This window comes from Bison bison, unplaced genomic scaffold, assembly GCF_000754665.1.
Source record: "Bison bison bison isolate TAMUID 2011002044 unplaced genomic scaffold, Bison_UMD1.0 scf7180017864352, whole genome shotgun sequence".
Taxonomy (NCBI): Eukaryota; Metazoa; Chordata; class Mammalia; order Artiodactyla; family Bovidae; genus Bison; species Bison bison.
The window spans coordinates 3,053,987-3,070,129 of record NW_011494924.1 but is presented as its reverse complement, the minus strand read 5'-3'; the positions used below and the strand labels follow the sequence as shown (position 1 = coordinate 3,070,129).

Below are 16,143 nucleotides of genomic sequence, written 5' to 3'. Positions count from 1 at the left end.
AATTGCTTTACAATGTTGGGTTTGTCTCCGCTGTTCAGTGAAGTGAATCAGCAGTACGTATACATATATCCCCTCCCTCTTGGACCTTTCTCCCACCCATCCCGCCCCTCTTGGTTGCCACAGGGCACCGAGCTGAGCTCCCTGTGCTCTATAGCAGCTTCCCACTGGCTCTCTCTATTACACATGATAGCGTGTAAGTGTCAGTGGTGCTCTCCCAGTTCATCCCACCCTCCCCTCCCCTGTGTGTCCACGTCTGTTCTTTATCCCCTGCCCTGCAAATGGCTTCATCTGTACCATTTTCTAGATTCCATTTATATGTATTAGTACGCAATATTTGTTTTTCTCTTTCTGACTGACTTCCTTCTGTATGACAGACTCTAGGTCCACGCACATCTCTACAAATGACCCAGTTTCGTTCCTTTTTATGGCTGAGTAATGTGATTCTCCACTTTGCTGTTTCCCCTGCTGTAGTCTGATCCTGACCTCCCGGCTGATGTGCCCACGCCGTCGTCGGCGGAGCTGGGGAGGTATCCAGGCCTGCCCTTCCCGGCCTCCCAGTACATCCCGCCCCAGCCGTCCATCGAGGAGGCGCGCCAGACCATGCACTCCCTCCTGGACGATGCTTTTGCCCTGGTGGCCCCCAGCAGCCAGCCCCCGAACGCTGCGGCTGCAGGCCCTGGCGTCCCAGCCGGCCTGCCCGTGAACAGCACCCCTTCCCGGGAAGAGAGACGAGCCACCCAGTGGGGGTCCTTCTACAGCCCAGCTCAGACGGCCAACAACCCATGCAGTGTAAGTGTGGACCTTCTGGAATTCTCTCATGGGCAAGATGTTGTTTGACTGCCTCATTTTCAGGATCCCTGCAATACCCTGATTGGATTCGACTGGAATCAAAGTTTGGATGATGAGTCTTAGTTTTTATTATCTTATAAGTTAATTCTCAATGTTGAAAACATTCTTTTGTGCAACTTGGACATTTCATGGAGATACCTTCCTGAATTTGCCTCCATGAAAGGTATGAAATTCATTGTCATAAAATATATGTGGAGTAACTGTCAGAATATATTCTCGTTTTTTTGTTTGTTTAGTTGTTCAGTCCTGTCTGACTCATGTGACCCCATGGACTGTAGCCCACCAGGTTTCCTCTGTCCCTTGGATTTTCCAGGCAAGAATACTGGAGTGGGTTGCCATTTTCTACTCCAGGCAATCTTCCCAACCCAGGGATCAAACTCACATCTCCTCCAGCTCCTATATTGGCAGGCGGATTCTTTACCACGGGAAAGACATGGCTCGGTGGTAAAGAATCCATCTGCCAGTGCCGGAGACATGAGTTTGATCCCTGGTTCGGGAATGTCCCTTGGAGCAGGAAATGGCAACCCACTCCAGTATCCTTGCCTGGGAAATCCCATGGACAGAGGACCCTGGTGGGCTACAATCCGTGGGGTCGAGGAAGAATCAGACAGGACTTAGAGACTAACACAACAACTAGAAAATTTTCATTGATGTCTCCATAAAAGATATGGTCAAGAATGCCCTGGAGTCATTCAGCTTCTTTTTGTAGGCTGCCTGGGACTGAAGAGGAGTGGGGAGGCCCTGGGAGTGGAGGGACTGAAGAGGGGAGGGGAGGCCCTGGGAGTGCAGGCATCTAGTCCACGAGGAGCCAAGCACAGTTGCTTTCAAACACCAGGTTTCCATCTCGGGAGCTGACATTTCAGTGCTTCATCTGTTTTTGTTATCCTTTATTTTTCATATTCGGTCAGTGCTTTCAAAGGTGCTTTCTCAAGTCATGGATAAGAAGTAAAACTCAAGGATAAAATATTAAACATTATCTTTTACTAATTTCAGATGATCAAACTGAAACATTTGACATTTTACAGTTTAAATTTCTTCTTCAAGGAATGTTTATCCAGGGTTCCTCTAGTTTTGTTAACTATATTAAGGTTCAATTGGGTGATCATAACATATGTTAAAAGAATTTTCAGCTCTGGAGACTTCCCTGGTTGTCTGGTGGTTAAGACTCCATCCTCTCAATTCAGGGGGCCCAAGTTTGATTCCCTGGTCAGGGAACTCGATCCTACATGCTGCAACTAAGACCTGGCACAGACAAATACGTCTTTTTTTTTATTTTTAAAGAAGAATTTTCGTCTCTGAAATTGGTTTGGATTTTCAAAGTCGGCTCTTAGATAGTTTTTTACAAGGCATAGTGAGCATGTGTCTGAGGTATAGATCACAGCCACCATGCAGGAGAAAAATACTGTCTAACCTAGTCATTGTTGGTTTACGTATTAAAATGTAGATTGTTTCAACAGTAAATGTTAAACCATTTCATAATTATAGGTGGTATGTAATGATAAACTAATAGTTTATAATCTTTAAGCAAATGGATGATACACAACAAAACTCAGCAATGAAAATGAATTTGACCATATCCGCTGTCTATTTACTTTAAGCTTATCTCACTTGTTTATTCACTCAAATGTATTTCTGAAGCACCTGCTTTGTGCTGAGTGCTCTGCAAGGTGTTGGGGCTATAGAAGTGTACAACCTGCAACTCCAGCTCGTGCATCCCAGTGGGCGTATGTGGACAGTGGAAACAGTAACTCAGTTCAGCATAGGGTGGGTGTCGGGCAGGAGGAGAGTATGTGGGAGGAGCCCCTGACCGAAAGTGTTGGGGAAGGAGTTTCTAGACAGAATGACATCTAAGTGGAAGTCTGAGGGTAATTAGTGGTTTCAGTTAAAGAAGAGTATTCCGGGTAGTGGGAAAGCTAGCAGAGACCCAGAAACAAAAGTATCTGGTACAAACCCCTCTTCTGGACAAAATGGAGGAAAGGCTCAGGATTTATCTTCCCTCCAGAAACAAGTAAAATAACTGAACAAAATGTATGGGTTTTCACCACATTGGACTTGAGGCAACAAAGAAGAGGGATCATTGACAAATGAGTAGAACCCTACAGTCACCCCAGCTTCCCATCTTGAGAGAGTTTCTAGCTATGGTGCAGGGAGGAAGACTCCAGGGAGAACTCCGTGGTCTCCCTGAGTTGAGAGAATCGAGTGGTGAGTGTGGGAAGGAGAAGAGAGCTAGAGTTCACAACAGACAGTGCGGGAAAGCAGAGAGAAGCACATAGAGATGCTTCCAGAGGTTGCAGAAAATCTTCATTTGAGTTTTGATCAGTTTTAAGGTGTGAGGACACTACCCCAGATGAGGGAAAGAACCGCCCTAGGAGATTAAAGGGAACAATCCTCAGAGCTCACATAAGCATGGGAAAATGTTCCTGCTGTGGATTGAATTGTATTCTCCCAAAATTTGTATGTTGAAGCATAAGCCCCCATGCACATGTATTGGAGACTGAGTCTTGAAGGAGGAAGTCAAAGTTAAATGAGGTCATACGGTTGCATCCCTGATCTGATAGAACTGGTACCCTTATAAAAAGAGGAAGAGACACTGGGGCTCGCTGTCCACCGTGTGAGGACACAGCAAGTAGGCAGCTGTCCACAAGCCAGGAGGAAAGCTCCTAGCGACAACTGAACCTGCTGGAAACTTGACTGTGGATTTTCCACCTCCAGAACTGTGAAAAAATAAATTTCTGTTTTTTAAGCCACCCAATCGGTGGTATTTTGTGATGGCGGCCTGAGATGACTAGTAGTTTTTTTTTTTTTTTTTTGGTACACTGTAGAAGACCTCATAATTCACAGAGCATCAGTTAGAGTACTCAGAAGAGTTTTGCCTCAGTAGTGGGGCAAATAGCCCCAGGTTAAAGCTGCTCTCATTCTGCCTAACACAGAAAAAAGTAAGACCTGAAACTGAACAAAGCTCAGGAATATTTATATAGAAAACCAAAAATATACAGCATCCAACAAGGTAAACTGAATAATGTCTAGCATCCAATCAAAACTAAGCAGAGAAGCAAGAAAATGGTACAGCTAAGAGTCGGACACGACTCAGCGACTTCACCTTCACTTTTCACCTTCACGCACTGGAGATGGAAATGGCAACCCACTCCAGTGTTCTTGCCTGAAGAATCCCAGGGACCGGGGAGCCTGGTGGGGTCTATGGGGTCTGTGGGGTCACACAGAGTCTATGGGGTCGCACAGAGTTGGCATGACTGAAGTGACTTAGCAGCAGTAGCAGCAGAATAGCATTAGTAGACAGAGATATTAAAAGAATTATTATAATGGAGTTACAGAGATATTAAAAGAATTATTATAATGGAGTTTTGTATGTTTAGGAACCTAGAGGAAAGATTGAACACATTAATTAGAAGCATTGAAAAATTTAAAGGATACAGATCAAATTCAACCTTTTAAAAATATTAGTCTATTGATATTTATTTGGCTGCTCTGGGTCTTATTAAATAGCTGTGGCATGCAGGATCTGGGATCTTCGATGTTCATTGCGGCATATGGGATCTTTAGTTGTGGCAAGACTCTGAATTGCAGCACGTGGGATCCTGTTCCCTGACCAAGGATTGAACCCAGATTCCCTACGTTGGTTTCTGTTCTCACAGTAGAGAAAACAGAGTCATCTCTTGAGAATCAGAGAAGTGTGGCAAGGCAAGAGGGTTGAGAGAGAGTGGAAACATGAAATACTTATGGAGGAGAATGAGAGAAAGCAGACTAGGGACCTGGAAGTAATCACTTAGTCTTGAGGCTGCTGTTGAGACTGACGATCGTGAAATTATAGTGGCACAAATTAAAGTTTTGTAGTTTACCAGCATTCAGATACCCAGGTGTAGACAAGGAGAGAATAGGCAATCGAACTGATCCAGGACTGGGGCTTTATCAGGCATGTGTGGTGATAAGACAGCCGGGAAGAGATGTGCAGGTCAGAGGGTAGAGTTGAAGTGATGGCAGATCAGCACTGAAAGGGGAAATGGAGGAAGCTGAGCTTGATTAAATGTGCTAGAGCTTTGGAGACTCTTCCTCTCAAATCTATCCACTGTATTACACTGGTGGAGTCATCATCATCTCTCACCAAGATTATTGAAAGATTTCCTGACCACCTCCCTGCCTCTGGTTTTGAAAGTGGAATGTCAGGGTGGTGGCTGACAAGTAAAATGCTGTTTATTGGTTTTGAGGAGCTGAGAGGCTAACACAGTAGATGTATCTATGGGGGACAGGAGGACTTGAGTGAAGAGGGAGACCTTCCAGGAGCCTCTTGGGTTAGTCTCGTGTTTTCCAAAAGGAGGATTCTCATCTCACTTCCCAACCTACACTTGGCTGCTGGCATCCACATGTTGCTTCTTTCTGTTCCTTGAGTTGATCAGTGCAGAAATCTGTGGCCTAATTGCTCCCTACCTGATAGAAGATGTACGTGTCCTGTCCTCTGGGAAGCATAAATAGTTCTTGGCATTCACCCAATTTTTTGGAATCATTTTCCCCCTGAATAACCAGTGTCCATTTAATCTTCATATTCAATTCTTTCATTCATGTCAGGGAAACTTCCTTTCGTTTCTGAAGCAGTTTTCTTTGTTGGATTGAAGATAACAATTATTTTTGTGTTGGCTCATCTCTGTCCCTTTTCTGTATCTCTCAGTTTATCTGCAGCTTTAGCTACGTTGTTCTTTTTTCTCTGCCTTCAGTTATGATTGAAGGCATTGATTTGATTATAAGTCATATCTATTGTTTTCCCTACTAGTTGATTATCCTTAGTGTTTTGATGGGAGTGGTAGCAATTTAATCTAGCGGAAAACCAGATCATTGGTTGTATTTGGGCATATCTAATATAACTTAAACATGCTTATAAATTGTTTGTAAAGTTATCGTTTGTTGCCAGGAAGAACCTGATCACCTTTTATTTGCTCCTTCTGACTATAGTAAAAACCACTGAAATGTGGATTTCAGGATGGTTTCAGTGAATGTTTATAGAGCATCTGATGACACTTTTATCCCTTTCTTGCCAGTGTAAAAGTGTTAGTTATGCACTGGTGAGTCAGGCCACTTGAGAGGTAGTATTTCTGCTTTCCTAGGTAAAGTTAACCTCCTTGGATTTGTCCTCCAAGTGGCAGGTGTGAATACCTGAGATTTTACTAGCGCTCCTTGCCATCTGGTTGCTTTACCTCAGGCCTCTCCCAGACTCCACCCATCATTTGTCTTTCTTGCTTTGTTGGCTTGTTTTATATGGAATAGAAAGAAAGAATGCATTAAAATGGGATTTTCATTCACCTAGATGATTGCAACCTTAAAATTCTCTTTGTCCTCCAGACTTTAATTTTTAACAAGTGTGACCCATGTAAAGGAAATGCCTGCCATCACTGGGGGCATGTAGTCCCCAGAGAAGGCAATGGCACCCCACTCCAGTACTCTTGCCTGGAAAATCCCATGGACGGAGGAGCCTGGTAGGCTGCAGTCCATGGGGCGCTAAGGGTCGGACACGACTGAGCGACTTCACTTTTGCTTTTCACTTTCATACATTGGAGAAGGAAATGGCAACCCACTCCAGTGTTCTTGCCTGGAGAATCCCAGGAACGGGGGAGCCTAGTGGGCTGCCGTCTATGGGGTTGCACAGAGTCAGACATGACTGAAGCAACAGCAGCAGTAGCAGTCTCTAGAAAAATAATACCCTTTTTCTGACTACAGTAGAGTAGAAATGCCTAGCACTGCAGTAATAGATCTGGTAAAGAGTGGTCAGCTACTTTGCATTGTTTTTAGTTTTTCACTTATTAGACCTTGTGAAATCCTGACAGATAAACTGTAAAGTCTTGACCTTTTTTTAAAATATTATTTTGCATATGAATATGTTTTTTTAAAAAGCCAAACTGTGTTGAAAGCACAGGGGCCATTTTATTCTGTAAAGAATAATCTTGATGCAGTCTCAGCTTTCTGTTTAATTATTTGGAAAATAAATTGACTCTCCTTTTCATCCTGTTCCTCTCTTCTTCCATAATCCCCTTTGGCTTATTTTACCTCAGTTGTGGAACTCTGAGGGGTTCTAAGTTTCTCTCCCTCTGCCAAGGGAAGGGAAGCAGTGAGGGTCAGAGGTGAAGTAATTTGAGTACAGTTTCAAGTCTAGTAATCCCTTGGAGACTCTATGAGGTGCAGAGGTTGTTTTGTCCTTCTTGGCCTCAGGAAAGAGACAAGGGAAATAAGAGTGGTTTGGTCAGTGTGTCTGATGCCAAAGCTGCTGCTCCCTATCTGCCCCCCTGCCTCCCACCAGTAGAAATTTATTTAAGAGGGAAAGTCTGGTTTTAGAAATCATGGGTGGTGCAGCTCAGTGATTAAAAGCATAGTCTTTGGAGTCAGAAAGATAGATTAGAAGGACATTGTTTAATTTCTTTGTGTTTTGGTTTCATCTGTAAACAGTAGGTAGTGAACACTTTTTAGCATTGCTGAGGACCTGAATCAGTGTTCATATAGTGCATAGAAAAATAATAATTCAGTAAATGGCAGCTTAAAAAAAAAAATCTCATATGAGAGCAAGTCCAGAAGCAAGGCTGATGTAGTAACTTAATATGGAACTCCTATCCTGGAGCCAGAAATTTAAACTGAGTGGAGTTGGGTATGATGCTGTCCAGAGTTACTATCCTACTGAAATATCTGACTCCAAAATCATGATTCATAGTTGTCGAAAAGAAGTGTTAAAAGCCCAAGTCCCAACTATGCTAGGGTTAGGATATATTGATTTCATGAGGAATGCAACATAAGTCTAGATTTCTTTAAATTTGGTGCCATCTTGCTTTAGTCAAAGAGCACTTGGTTAGTGCAGATTAGTTCAAATAAGAAGAGAGGATTGAAGGATACATGGACATCTTATGGAATTTAAGGGCAGGGAGTACGGCTGGACCTCCTTGGTATTATTCATAACGGAATGTGTTTACTTCATCTTTTAGGATCTCTCTCTCTCTTTATAGCATTGGACAACATGGAACAACTTTTGCATTGTTTAGTTTCTTGAGTGTATCTGAATTGCAAATAGGTGCCCAGTAGATCTGGTGACCGTTATGGTCCGTGTTGATGGAGTCATTTACACTAAATATGGCAACAATAATCCGAAGGCCCATCGGATTAGCAGAAGATACAGGTTTGTGGAGGATAAGCCTGTAGGGAAGGGCAGGTGCAGGAACCCTGTCTCTTGTTAATATTTTTACAAAAGAAAGAAAGATCTGGAAGCTGGTTGTGTATTAGCCCAGTTCCCCAAACTGAAGCTTCTAGCATTACATGGTGGCGGAATGCCATGAAAGCATGCTAACTTTTTATGAGAAAATAAATCTCTTGGAAGCTGATCCTGCAAATCTAAATTTCCAAGTTTGCTGTTGTCACTTCATAATAAGGATTGAATGTTAATCTTCATCTTCTTTTGAATTTCTTCCAGAGATATGAAGACTATGGAATGACTCCCCCATCAGGCCCATTACCTAGGTAAGGTTTTTAGGAGAAAATGTATCAGGATTTTTTCACATAGGCTCTTTCTTAACTTTTGCAGCTTTGTTTCTTTTAGCTAATATGAACAGAAATGAAACTCTGAGTTGTGTGTTATCTTGGTGTAACCAGAAGAGGAGGAAAAAAGTTAGAATTTAAGTCCTGCTTCTAGTAATGACAGACTAGATAATTTGCTCATGATAACTGGAAAAGCTGGACAAGATTTAAGAACAAAAACAAAACACCAGGTAGCCATCAGGGCAGTGAAACAGAATGGAGCCAAGACCTAGCAAATCCAGAGAAGTGAACCCTGCTTTTGGGTCCACTTTCTCCCACGGATACTGCTGATTCCAGACAAGGTGGCTGAGAAGCTGAGCAAAACTTTTGACAAGACTCATGAGATTTGGAGTCCTAAAAATGCACTGTATCAGAAGTTTTGGGGGGACTTCACTGGTGGTCCAGTGGTTAAGGCTCCACCTTCCAATGCAGGGGGTGCAGATTCATTCCCTGGTAAGGGAGCAAAGATCCCCTGTGCCTCATGGCCAAAAAACCAGGTCATAAACAACAGAAGCAATAGTGTAGCAGGTGCAATAAAGACTTTTAAAATGGTTCATATGAAAAAAAGTCTTAAAACCTAGGGAAGTAGAAGGAAGGAAATAATAAAAATAAGAATAGAATCAGTGAAGTAGAAAACAAATGCCATACTAGAGAAGATCAGCAAAGCTGAAAGTTAGTTCTTTGAAAAACTCCTAGAAAGAGAAGACCTGAATAGTCCTATAACTATTAAAGAGATTAAAATCATTATTAAAATTCTTTCTACAAAGAAAACTTTAGGGCCCAGTGGCTTCAACAGTAAATTCTACCAAACACTGAAGGAAGAAAAGATACCAGTATCATACAAACTCTCCTAAAGAACAGAAAAAAAGAAAACACTCCCTGACTCATTTTATGAGACCAGCATAACCTTGATAACCAAAAACAGAAAGGACAAGGACATTGCAAGGCAGGAAACATTAAAGGCCAGTTTCATTCATGAACATAGATGCCAAAAATTTGAAACTGTATATTAGCAAGTGTATAATATAATACAATAGGCTATCACATCATAATCAAATTGGATTTTTTTCCAGCAGGACAAGAGTAATGTAATATTTTAAAAAATCATTATAATTCACCACTTCGAAGTGAATAAAGGAGGAAAATCTTCTCATTTCAATAGATAAAACATTTGATAAAGTTCAACATCCATTCATAGTAGAAATCTTTGTAAACACAGAATAGAAGCAGAGAGATAGGAATCTGATAAAAGTATCTTGGCAAATACTGGTTAATGGTAGAATGTTAAAAACTTTCCCTTTGAGAGCAAAAGCAAGACAAAGTTGCCTGCTTGCATTACTTCTATTCAGCATTGCCCTGGCCATCCTAGCCAGTATAATAACGCAAGAAAAAGTAACAGAAAGATTAAGGAATTCAAATAGAAAATTAATACTGTTATTATTAACAGATGATATACTTTTGTAGTAGAAAAGTCCTAAAATGTCAACACATGAGTTGTTAGAATTAAGGAACTTTAGCAAGATGGCTAAATAGCAAGATCTTAATAATTAAATTACAAAGTAGTTGGATACCAAGATGAACAAGATCAGTATACATTATAAGACCAGTATACAAAAATCTCTTCTATTCATGAGCAATGACAGAAAATAAAAAAAATTTAAAGGTACTATATAAAATAGCATTCAAAAATATGAAATACCTCAGGATAAATCTAACTGAAGATAGTCAAGCCTTCTAAAGAAAGATATTCATGGATTGTGCAACTCAATATTTTTAAAATGTCAAATCTCCCCAAATGGTCTACAGAGTCATTGCAGTCCCATTCAAAATCCCAATAGTTTATTGCATTTTTTATTTATTTTTTTAAAATTAATTCATTTATTATAATTGGAGGCTAATTACTTTACCATATTGTGGTGGTTCTGGCCACACACTGACATGAATCAGCCACAAGTGTACATGTATTCCCCTGTCCTGAACCCCCATCCCGTCCCTCTGAGCTGTCCCAGTGCACCGGCTTTGAGTACCCTGTTTGATGCATCGAACTTGGACTGGTCATCTGTTTCACATATGGTAATATACATGTTTCAATGCTGTTCTCTCAAATCATCCCACCCTCGCCTTCCCCCACAGAGTCCAAAAGTCTGTTCTTTATATCTGTGTCTTTTGCTGTCTCTGTTGCATTTTTTAATATGTGGAAATAGACGAACTCATCTAAAATATATGTAGATATGCAAGGGGCCAAGAGTAGCCAAGACACTTTGAGAAAGAAGAGTAAGATGTTAGGACTATATTCTAAATGTTGCAAATTACTGTCAAGGAATGAGGAGTGTGGTGTTGCTGTAAAGCAAGACAAGTAGACCAATAGAGCAGAAAAGAGCATTCATAATCAGACCCACATGTGAATAGACAATTGATTTATTACAATGAAGGAATTGTAATAAAGACTTAGTCTCAGAAATCACATTCAACTATCCCTTGAATGATTCAGCTCTCCCTCTAGTCACACAGAAGTAGGAGTGTTATCTGCTTTCTCCTTACTTTCTCTTTATTTGCCCTCATTTTCAGAGGATTTTGTTTTTCGCCAGCCCTCCTCCCCTTCTCCACGCACTGCTTTGTGGTCCAGAAGCAACAAAGTAAAGGGAACAGGTGGAGACTCGATGATCCAGGGCAAAAGCTAATGCTCGGGGGGCCACGTGATCTGGTTTTGCCTGGTTCAATCCTAATTTATTCCTGTTGTTCAGCATAATTGTAAATTCCACTCTCAAAAGTGTTCTGGTTTGGATGCTAAATTTTATGGTCACCCAAGGTAAATTAGAGTATTTGGATCACACAGAACTCTCTGAGTATACAGTTTAGGATGAAAGGGGTGTAGGTATAAGCAGGAGGGTGCTAATTGATTGGATAAAGCAGAAATCATTAATAAAAAGGCAAGCGCTTGTTCCTAGGTTAATGGTCCAGAGATTATAATTAGTTTAGGTGAGCTCTAGTTTACAGGGCTGGAAGGAGGAGTGTGTATTGGTTAAGCTCTTAGATCTGTAAGGTCAGAGATGTCAGACACCTCTTTCTGAGGTCAGTCAGAAACAGCAGCAGTTATTTAAAGAGAGTAATACAGGTTGCCTGGGTTTCAGTTTATGGACTGTACTCCAGAAATGACAGTGTAGAATCAGAGCAAGTTGGTGTACTTTCTCATCAAACTGGTTTAATCTATTAGTCAGTTCAGGTGCTCAGTCATGTCCGACTCTTTGCGACCGCATGGACTGCAGCATGCCAGGCTTCCCTGTCCATCACCAACTGCTGGAGCTTGCTCAAACTCATGTGCATCGAGTCAGTACTGCTATCCAACCATCTCATCGTCTGTCATCCCCTTCTCCTCCTGCCTTCAGTCTTTCCCAGCATCAGGGTCTTTTCCAATGAGTCACTTCTTCATATCAGGTGGCCAAAGTATTGGAGCTTCAGCTTCAGCATCAGTCCTTCCAAGGGATATTCAGGACTGATTTCCTTTAGGATGGACTGGTTTGATCTCCATGCAATCCAAGTTTTAATCTATTAATTACTGGTTAACTGTCATTTGCAAGGAATTATAACTAAACCATCATTCTTTTTTTTTAATTTTTGAGTATCTTTAAAAGAGTGGTTCTCAGGGTGAGATTCTCAGATCCTTAGAGGGTCCTTGAGGCCCGTTGAGGGAGGTCTGTGAGGTCAAAGCTATTTTTATAATAATATGAAGATGTCATCTGACTTTTCTCATTGCTTTGACCTTTGTACGGAGGTAAGAATGCAGTGGTGGGTGAAGCTGTGGTGCCTTGGCTTGAATCCAGACAGTGACACCTAGCTGTTCAAGGACTCATTCCAGTCTTCCTCACTGCTGGGCAATCACAGATGTTTTTATTTTTATTTTTTACAGCATTTTTTTAAATGCCAGTTTTATGTTAGTATATCATTGAAACAGTAAAAATAAATTTTAAAGATTTATTTATTTTTGGCTGTGGTGAGTCTTAACTGCTGTGCAGGCTTTCTCTAGTTGTGGAGAGCAGGGGCTACTCTTCATTGTGGTGTGGAGGCTTCTCATGGCAGTAGCTCCTCTTGTTGTGGAGCATGGGCTCTAGAGTATGCAAGCTTCAGTAGCTGTGGCTTGTGGGCTCTAGAGGCAAGGGCTCAGTAATTGTGGTGCATAGGCTTAGTTGCTTCATGGCATGTGGGATCTTCCCAGACCAGGGATCAAACCTGTGTCCCCTGCATGGGCAGGCAGATTTTTAACCACGGGACCACCAGGGAAGCCCCAAAATTAATTTTATTAAACCTAAACCCTAGAGTCTCTTAACAGTCTGGATGACAGGAGAGGAGACACATATAAAACACTTCTGCTGATTATGGCCTCTGATTATGCTGATCAGAGAACTGATCTAACTGTTGCCGTGTTTTTGCTTGAACAAACAGCCTGTGGACTTGAGTGTTTGGCTTTGAAAATGAGCAGTGGGCAGGAAAACAACTGACAGCAGTTATTGCCAGTGATCAAATTAAGTTTTCAATTGGAAATTAAAATTTTACAAACTTGTCTGCCACGGTGAAACGGACAGTTTCTTAGTACTTAAAGCCTTTTCTGATGAGCTCGATGGTGATAATAATGAATGTGATTTTGGGTTACTGCAAAATAAAATGTGTCAATATCAAGAAAGTCTGCATAATTCAGTGAGCCATTATTTTCAAATGAGCAATGTCATACAACCATGCATAAGTCTATTCAAAGTGCAAGGAAGACCAGTAGTTTTAACATAACAGAAGATGAAAAGTTCATTGATAGTTTCAGAGTCAATATTGCCACTAACCTTCATAGGAAATATTGTTGAGTTTTGGTGTGGTTTCAGAGAAGAATATTTAACGGAAATACTATTTGAATATTATTTGGTAGGCTATTAAAATCTTCCTCCTTTTCCCAACTACATATTTATGCTTTTCTTCGTAAAATAACTGATGGAAACTGATTGAATACAAAGTGTAGGAGAATCCAGATATCTTCTATTAAGGAATTTTTTTAAAAACGTAGAACACTTCTCATTAAATTTGGGTGGGGGGCATGTAGGAAAATATGGGCTTCTCTGGTGGCTCAGATGGTAAAGAATTCACCTGCAATCCAAGAAACCCAGGTTTGATCCCTGTGTCAGGAAGATTCCATGGAGAAGGGAATGGCTACCTACTCCAGTATTAGTTAATTCTGTGAAAAATGTTGACATGTAATAGGTTTAATATTGTTATTTTTAAATGAATTTTTCATTTGCTCTGTTTTAATTTTGAACGTGATATTTATCTGTAGATATGCTCCACATAAACAAGAACTCTTGAAAGTGTTAGTTACTCAGTTGTGTCTGACTCTTTGTGACCCTGTGGACTGTAGCCTGCCAAGCTCCTCTGTCCGTGGAATTCTCCAGGCAAGAATACTGGAATGGGTTGCCATACCCTCCTCCAGGGGATCTTCTGGAGCCAGGGACTGAACCCCAGACTCCTGCATTGCAGGCAGATTCTTTACCATCTGAGCCACCAGGGAAGCCAAATAAACAAAAGCTCTTGTGAATCCTTCCCTCTTAGCTCAGTTGGTAAAGAATCCGCCTGCAATGCAGGAGACCCTGGTTCAATTACTGGGTCGGGATGATCCACTGGAGAAGGGATGGGCTACCCACTCCAGAATTCTTGGGCTTCCCTTGTGGCTCAGCTGATAGAGAATCCACCTACAATTCGGGAGACCTGGGTTCGATCTCTGGGTTGGGAAGATCCCCTGGAGAAGGGAAAGGCTACCCACTCCAGTATTCTGGCCTGGAGAATTCCATGGAATAGCCCATGGGGTTGCAAAGAGTCAGACACTACTGAGCGACTTTTACTTTCACTTGTGAGTCCTTATTTTCATGAATGCAAGTACGTCCTGAGACTAAATAGTTTGAGAATCCCTGCTTTAGAGCACTAGCTTTCAGCCTTGATGAAACTCAGGGACATCAGTGGAGCTTTAAAAACTACCATGGTGTGGGTCCTATGTCTAAAGATTCTATTTTTGGGAGGTCTGGGGTGTGGTGTGGGTTCCCCAGATAACCCTAATATATAGCCAGGGTTGAGATCCACTCCTTTAGTCGACTGCTAGAGATGAACGTGCCCTGGAGCTTGAGATGCACCCTTTTTGGGTCTGTAAACTAGAGCATTTTTTCTCTAGTCATCTGGCAGATTAGTCAAGCATCAGCTGTGTTCCTGCGTGTGTACTGGATGGTATATATACAGTTTGTAGCACAGGAGATTTGTCAGGAGCAAGTAGAGTCCCTGTCCTCGGGGTGCCCATGTTCTGGGAGAAGAGATGGCTAATAAGCCAACAGACACATAGGTCTTACGTTGCTTCAGGGCTGAGGACCTAATAAAATACCAGAACCAGGCAAGTGTGGTCCTAATGTTTGGGTGTGCTTCGCCTTCAGACCCAGTTTTGGACCCGGTTTGCTGCAGTCTTCGGAGCTGGTGCCTCCCGAGCCCCCACAGCCCCAAGCATCATCTGAAGCCACCTCATTTGCTGCCCGAGGGATCTACTCTGAGGAGGGGCCGTCAGTGGCCCGGCCTCGGCCTGTTGGGGGCACCACAGGTACACGTGGGCATTTCTTTCTGGCTAAATTCTGCAGAGAACATTTTAGACTTCAGGGTGTCAGTATCCCAGCCCTGGCCTCTTCTGGCGGTAAGAGCTATGTTCCCTCGGATCCTGTTGGAGATGCATGGCTGGGAGGTGGGAAAGGACAGAGTGGCTGAGATCCCAAGACCTGGGGCCTCCGATTTGTTCCTGAGTCAGAGTCTTGAAAACAGTCCCTTCATGTGAAATTCCCAGCACATGTCTTCCAGGGAAAACGTTTCTGAAAACTTACCGTGAAACAGAAACACCTATTTCTGAGTGCTTACGATGGCATGAAAACAAGCGTTTATTTTAAGGAAGGCAGTTTCTAAAGTTGATCCACGGTGACTACAGGGAGATTAGTGTTTTATTTGGTCACTTCTGGGAGGGTACGACCATGGTTTTGTCCTTGAGCCTTACTTCCCTCGTTTTTCCCCTTCTACCTTGGCCTTTATCTTCTCTTTTCTAAAATGTCCGTGTCATTTCTGCATGCCTCTGTGCCTGTCCCGTCTCTGCAGTCACTCACGGGCAGAGTCGGCAGTGGAAGGTCAGGGGAAGCTGGTGACAACATGAAACTGTTATAGGTTTTTTCTGTCTGCTCTTTCAAATCATCATTAAAAGAACAGTCTTAGAAGATAACAGATATAAAGTGCTTAAAATAGTGCCTACGGCTATGGCTAAGTCACTTCAGTCGTGTCCGACTCTGTGTGACCCCATAGACAGCAGCCCACCAGGCTCTCCCATCCCTGGGATTCTCCAGGCAAGAACACTGGAGTGGGTTGCCATTTTCCTTCTCCAGTGCATGAAAGTGAAAAGTGAAAGTGAAGTCCTGTCCGACCCTCAGCGACCCCATGGACTGCAGCCCTCCAGGCGCCTCTGTCCATGGGATTTTCCAGGCAAGAGTACTGGAGTGGGGTGCCAGTGCCTGGAATCTCATAAATTGTAATACTTATTAGCTGCTATTATTACTACTCTTATTTCTGGTGATGGTGTAAATCATTAACTTTTTGGAAAGCAGCTTGGCAATATAACTTGATGAGCCTTTGACTTGGTAATTTGGGAATATGGGCTCCTCCCTGTCCCCCGAGGAGATCCAAAAT

General features: G+C 42.3%; 1 protein-coding gene across 1 annotated transcript in view; it reads left to right on the top strand.

The window, feature by feature from the left end:
- KIAA1549 (KIAA1549 ortholog) overlaps nt 1-16,143 on the top strand; it is a 124,700-nt gene that overhangs the window by 98,090 nt on the left and 10,467 nt on the right. The window contains exons 16-18 of the mRNA XM_010854932.1: nt 472-789; nt 8,306-8,352; nt 14,862-15,022. Coding sequence (XP_010853234.1) covers nt 472-789; nt 8,306-8,352; nt 14,862-15,022 — 526 coding nt within the window. The remainder of the gene's footprint in view (nt 1-471; nt 790-8,305; nt 8,353-14,861; nt 15,023-16,143) is intronic.